At 33.7% G+C, this 6,813-nt stretch overlaps 1 protein-coding gene across 1 annotated transcript; it reads left to right on the forward strand.

The window, feature by feature from the left end:
- The first annotated feature begins 2,180 nt into the window (after positions 1-2,180).
- On the forward strand, positions 2,181-5,725 carry HGO (homogentisate 1,2-dioxygenase). The gene is made up of 9 exons (XM_078975723.1): positions 2,181-2,429; positions 3,042-3,272; positions 3,353-3,432; positions 3,531-3,698; positions 3,780-3,955; positions 4,322-4,391; positions 4,544-4,698; positions 5,132-5,215; positions 5,325-5,725. The coding sequence occupies exons 1-9, from the start codon at positions 2,233-2,235 to the stop codon at positions 5,547-5,549; spliced, it is 1,386 nt and encodes a 461-aa protein (XP_078831849.1). The 5' UTR covers positions 2,181-2,232; the 3' UTR covers positions 5,550-5,725.
- The last annotated feature ends 1,088 nt before the right edge of the window (positions 5,726-6,813 follow it).

A 6,813-nucleotide genomic window follows, 5' to 3' on the forward strand; every position in this document is an offset into this window, starting at 1 on the left:
TTATGTTATACTATAATGAAATAAATTTTAATTAGTCCTTTGCTATATGTTCCAAACTAAAAATAACTAAGTTCCAGACTACATTTTGGACTATAATGACTGTGTTCCAGACTGAATCCCCGAACACTATTCTGAAGTTGTTTCAGACATATTCAAAACTTTTTTTTTAATATTAATTGTTCTAGTGCACAAATATACTCACATATAATCACACAAAAGCCTAACAATAACTAAAATTTGTAGGAAAACATCAATTCATATAAAAAAATGAAAGCATATATTTACAAATAAAAACATATAATCATAAAAAGAATCAACATATACCCCAAAAAATGAATCTTTTCACTGTTAGAAAAAAGACATTCTATGAATTTGACGTAATCAGGAACAGTAAGTTTCAAATGAAGTCCGAAACACCGATTTTGAACACATGGTCTGATATGTTATATATAGGGGGACCACATTACCGAGTTGAATCATTTTACCCGTTTACCTATTTCAAAATTCAAATAAAGAATACATTCCGTACAAAACGCTCATTTAAAAAAAAATGTAAGTGATTATTAAAAAACCCACAAAAAATGGTGAGATTATTTAATTTCCTTTTTATTTTGATATGTGATTCGCCGTTTCTACTTGTTATAACATTTAGGGAAAATGATTCTTGAGGGTAACTAACTGTTGTGTTTGTTTTCATTTGGTCTATTTCCTATTTTTTTGTACTTAATATACCATCGAACTTGTTGTTTGTGCTCACATAACCCTTTTGATCGACTTTTGACCTGTCATAGTCGATTAAAGGGTTATAGTGAACACAAACAACAAGTTTGATGATATATTAAGTACAAAAAAGGAAAAAGACCAAATGAGAGCAAATGCAACAATTGGTTAACTTCCTGATTCATTTTCCCTTTACTCATTTACAACAAATCGCACGTCATCTCCTGTTGATATTAATGACTTTATGAGATTCATTTTTGCTTTTGTTCAAAACATAACCCACAAAAGAACATTATTTATACATGTACAACTTTTTAATGCGCTTGAATATTTATTAGGGAAATCATAACTAAGCAGGTGTATTTCATGACTACATTTACATTTCCAATCAAATGATTTATCGAATCATGGATTCTAGACAAGTCTACAAACGAGTGGAATCATAAGTGTTGTGATTTTTAAGTTTACTTAGCTTTAAAATCGAATTCATGGGATAAGATATAACATCAGTATGTACAATATCATGCAACTTTTGCAGACACATCACAATAATATACCTTGAGGTAAACGTTTATGCTGATAAATATACTTCTCATAGACACAGACACATCCTTTTGCAGAATGGTGTTGACAGCTAACCATAATAAGCATAACATAGACCATGTTTTAATGAAGTTACCATCCGAAATGTTCTTTATATACGTTATGGCCAAAGAAGGTTGCAGTCTTTGATAATTTTGCAATTTTAATTTTAATTTAACTTTTCGGAGAAAATGATTCAGGAGGGTAACCAATTGTTGAATTTGTTCTCATTCGTAGGGGTGTAAGTGAGCCGAGCTACTCGCGAGCTACTCACTAAAAGCTCGACTCGAGATCGAATTAAACGAGCCCGAGCCGAGTTCGAGCCCAAATATGAGGCTCGTTTATTAAACGAGCTCAAGCCGAGCTTCATCTAGTGGGCTCGCGAGCCTAAAAGAGCCTAAATGAGCCTATATATATGTGTGTGTGTGTGAGAGAGAGAGTGTGTGTATATATATATATATATATATATATATATATATATATATATATATATATATATATATATATATATAGGCTCGTATAAGCTCGTTTAGGCTCGCGAGCTCACTAAATTGTTCATGAGCCGAGCTCGAGCTTCATTTTAAGGCTCGAATCGAGCTCGAGCTTCTTCAAAATTAAACGAGCCGAGCTCGAGCTTGGTTAGGCTCGGGCTCAGCTCGTTTACACCGTCATTCGGTTAATTTCCTTTTTTTTATACTCACTAGTCAATATACCATCGAATTTATTGTTCGTATAAAAAAAAAGAAAAAAAAGAAAACGATCAACAGTTAATTAGACCGTACAACAGTCATTTTCTGACATTTATTGACTGCGAAGCTATCGACAACACGTCAGTGTATATCTGCATCTCCCTCCCAACGTGACACCTTTAGTTCGTTTATAAGGAACTGAATCTTATTTTTCCCTCATTTCTTCTGATTCCTGTTCTCGATGGCTCCCAAATCTTCCGACTTCCCTTCTGCAGATTCCGACTACCAGTCCGGCTTCGGAAACCACTTCTCATCGGAGGCGATAGCCGGAGCTCTCCCTCAAGGTCAAAACAGTCCACTGGTTTGCCCCCTTGGTCTCTACGCCGAACAGATCTCCGGCACCTCTTTCACCGCTCCTCGCAAGCTCAATCAACGAAGGTCCAGTACTTACTCACTTTATACGCTCATTTTATATTTTTGTTTAAACAACTTTTCTAGTATTGGAAGAGTTCCATTAAATCACGCTTCTGCTTCTTCTACTGTTTTCCTGTTTTTCGAAGTTAATATTCACAATTATCCATACCGATTTTAGTTAATCGTTGTACATGAAGTTGCTATTCGATCTTTTGCTATTCTAGGTATTGCTTATGCAAATTCGAGTGATCAACTCTTTGTTCTGTGACTTAGTTTTTTGGTCGGGAAGTATATCTGAAGAGTCGTGTAAGATGTAAAATGTTAAAATAACTTGGTTCACTAGTCTGATAATCGTAGATCATTGATTCATTATGCTTGATCAATCTAATCGAACGTTATTCGTTTAAATTTAGTTTCGATTTAAGTTCTGTAAGAGTATTCCTTCTACAAATTCAACCAACTTCCAATTTGCATCGGATTCATATACATACTAATTGCTGAATACTAAACTCAAAATACATGAATACTGGCGCCTAATTGTTACATCTCACAGTATTTTGATTCATATAAGATTTGGTTTATGATTTTCGCAACATCCAATTTTTTCACATGTTCATGCTATTTCTGTTTCAACAGTTGGCTATATCGGATCAAACCTTCAGTCACACACGAACCATTTAAACCAAGAGTCCCCAAACATGAGAAGCTAGTAAGTGAATTCAGCCAGGTCAACAGTTCAATTAACCCCACACAAATTCGATGGAAACCTGTTGATATTCCTGATAAACCAACAGACTTTGTTGATGGGCTCTATTCTGTATGTGGAGCTGGTAGTTCATTCCTTAGACATGGTTTCGCCATTCACATGTAACACATGCTTCAAATGTTGTACCTTATAGAATCTGCCTTTGTTTACTGTATTAACTGTTGTCTTCATGATCATGTAGGTACACTGCAAACATATCAATGGAAAACTCTGCTTTCTGCAATGCAGATGGCGACTTCTTGATAGTTCCTCAAAGTGGAAGTAAGTGTCCACATTTTCAATGCATCTTTTTACCCTTCATGATTATGGACCTTGTGATTATAAATTTATAAATTATAATACAACATTTTTATTTTTAGGGTTGTGGGTCACTACAGAATGTGGAAAACTACAAGTTTCACCTGGTGAAATTGTAATCCTCCCTCAAGGATTCCGGTTTGCTATTGATTTACCAGATGGCCCTTCACGTGGTTATGTTGCTGAAGTTTTTGGTACTCATTTCCAACTCCCTGATCTTGGGCCAATAGGTAATTAACCTACTACTATGAACTATCCCTTGTATCTCAATAAGGGTATTTTTGTCTTTTTTAACTTGGTGTTGCTTTTAGGTGCAAATGGGCTTGCTTCCCCAAAGGATTTCCTTGTGCCCACAGCTTCATTTGAACAGGAATCTCGTCCAGGTTATACAATTATACAGAAATTTGGTGGTGAACTTTTTACTGCTAGACAAGATTTTTCACCATTCAATGTTGTTGCTTGGCATGGCAATTATGTCCCTTATAAGGTACACATTTTTTTCATTATAGTTTCTTATCTATGTTTGATTTACAAATTACAATCACAAATAAATTACATTTTTGGTCCCCAAGTATAGCTTCTTTTCTCCATTTGGTCCCAATGAGTTTTCTCTTACAATTTTGCTCCTTATTTGAAGCTTTTATAACGCTTTTAGTCCCTGTATCAATTAAATTGATTTTTATATAGCCTATATCCAAGGACCATAGTCATTATACTTGAAATATGAACCAAAAATGTTGCAAGAACCTCAAGTGAGACGAAAATTGCCAAAATCAACATTACTCAGGGACCAAACTTGTAATTTACTCTATATCTAAATATATATAAAGATTTACACGTATTTTGCTTGCAGTATGATCTAAGCAAGTTTTGCCCATATAATACGGTTTTGGTTGACCATGGTGATCCATCAATAAACACGGGTGAGTGTGATTTTCTTTTAGTAAATGAGATAATTTTTTGTTCATTAACAAGATTGATTTATGTGTTTTATGATATGGGTTAAGTGTAAGAAATAGCAAATGTATTTTGATGATGATATAATAAAGGATTCATTTTGTAAATTTTAATGCAGTGTTGACCGCACCGACTGATAAACCTGGGGTTGCATTGCTTGATTTTGTGATATTTCCTCCGCGGTGGTTGGTGGCAGAGCATACTTTTAGACCTCCTTACTACCACCGCAACTGTATGAGTGAATTTATGGGTCTTATCCATGGAGGATACGAGGTACTCTTCCACTACATTTGTTACACATGACATGACAGATCACGACATGGCTGGACTAGATAGGACTAGACAAGAAAGGCTCAGGACATGAGGTCATGATAGTTCAGGACATGACGTCATGATAGTTCAGGACATGACGTCATGACAGTTCTGGACATGACGTCATGACAGTTCTGAACATGACGTCATGACTGGACTGGACATGATGTCATGACTGTTCAGGACATGACGTCATGACTGGACTGGACTGGACATGACGTCAATTGACAGTTTAGGTAGGACATGACGTCTTGACAATTCAGGACTGGACAAACTTTGTAGGGATATGATTGATGATGAGGGCATTTACGTCTTTTTACACAGAAGAAAAATTATAGAGTGAGTCATTGTCCCATCTTGTTTTGATAGTAACTAAAGAAAATGACATTTTCAGGCAAAAGCGGACGGATTTCTCCCTGGCGGTGCGAGTCTTCATAGTTGTATGACTCCTCATGGTCCCGACACAAAAACCTACGAGGTAAGCTTCTTGGAATTAAATTACTTTTATTCATATACTCTTAAATTAAATAAATTTTTTTATTTTTAAAAATTAATTACTTTCTTTTTTTATTTTATGTTGTCTATAGGCAACAATTGCGGGTGGTGATAATGTTGGGCCACATAGAATAAAGGACACAATGGCCTTCATGTTTGAATCATGTCTAATGCCACGTATTTGCCCATGGGCTCTTGAATCATCGTATGTGGATCATGATTATTACCAATGTTGGATTGGATTGAAGTCACATTTTAACCCCAACAACACGCGTAATTCACATAATAATAATTGGCATCCTGAAATTCAACAATAGTTTACTTGTTGCTTCTGCTTCTAGGGAATCAATGGTAAATGTTGTGTTTGTAGATGATGAATCAATCCTATGTACATATGTAATCATAAAGGGATAGAGGCACATATTGTAGAGAATTAACCATAAAACGAAGGGAACTTAAATAAAATTACAATTGTGTTTGTAGATGAATACAACTTAATCTTTGCAATTTTATTTTCGCTTTCATCTAATTACTTTGTCTCCTGGATCTTCCCTTAACCTAAAAACATGTCATATATCTAATGGTTTTCAAGTTAAGTGGTCATGTGATTTGGTTTTCTTTAGAAATACCTTTTGTATGAAAAATAACATCATTTCATAAAGCCGGAAAAGTATGAAACGTTATTGTATAAATACGTAATCAACCCTAAATTAAATAACTTTATACTTTTAAAAAATATTGATTGATAAAATATTTAATTTAGTTGGAATAGGAAGCAAAATTGTTATGAAACATCAAATAAGGACCAAAAGTGGTATATTAATCTTTTTTGGGACCAAAATCGTAAAATCATTAAACTTAGAGACCAAAAAGGTAGTTATACTTTTTTTTTTTTTTTTTTTTTTTGAAAACTACATGCTGGTTTTTGAGTATAATTCTTTTTTTTAAGAAAACTTATGGTCTCGATAGCTTTTTGATGTCTTTCTAATATTTTTTTGGTTCATAATCAAGTAAAATGACTAGAGTAAATTAGATATTTGGCCTTCGAGTATTGGTTTATGCAATTTGGTCTCAAAAGCGTTTTTTCTTTTCATAACTGTGATCTTTTATTTGATGTTCTTATAGTGTTTTAGCACATTCTGTTCAAGTCAAGTGACTATTTTTTCATGAATAAAACTGAATTTTGTAAATTTGGTCCATAAAGATAGTAATTTTATTTGGAACAAAGATAGAAAAGAGTTTTAAAAAACTCTAATAAGGACTAGAATTGCAATAAAAATATTTTGGTATCAAATCAAAACAATAATTTATTTTTCTAAAATAAACTATTGTTTTGGAGTTAGGGCCAATATATCATAAGAAATGATCAAAATTGCAAGAAAGACTTTTTAGGACCAAAATTCAAAAAACATCTTTATTTTAAGAACAAAAAAAAAGCAATTTACTCTTTTTCCTTAGCATTTTCATTTTTAGTGTACTAAAGCTTTAGGTTTAGGATATCATACTTTTCGAGTGGTTTTCAATAATTTGAAGGGTTGGGATGGTATGGGTGTTTAAGGGATAGGTTATAAGTGTGGTTCT

The sequence above is a fragment of the Lactuca saligna genome, chromosome 9 (genome assembly GCF_052625555.1).
Source record: "Lactuca saligna cultivar CGN05327 chromosome 9, ASM5262555v1, whole genome shotgun sequence".
Lineage (NCBI taxonomy): Eukaryota > Viridiplantae > Streptophyta > Magnoliopsida > Asterales > Asteraceae > Lactuca > Lactuca saligna.

What these genes read in the sequence shown, in the direction of transcription:
- HGO (XM_078975723.1), top strand. Translation starts at nt 2,233, where the DNA reads ATGGCTCCCAAATCTTCCGACTTCCCTTCTGCAGATTCCGACTACCAG. An exon ending in CGCAAGCTCAATCAACGAAG is followed by an intron (nt 2,430 to 3,041) that starts GTCCAGTACTTA and finishes CTGTTTCAACAG; the next exon opens with TTGGCTATATCGGATCAAAC. An exon ending in GATAGTTCCTCAAAGTGGAA is followed by an intron (nt 3,433 to 3,530) that starts GTAAGTGTCCAC and finishes TTTTATTTTTAG; the next exon opens with GGTTGTGGGTCACTACAGAA.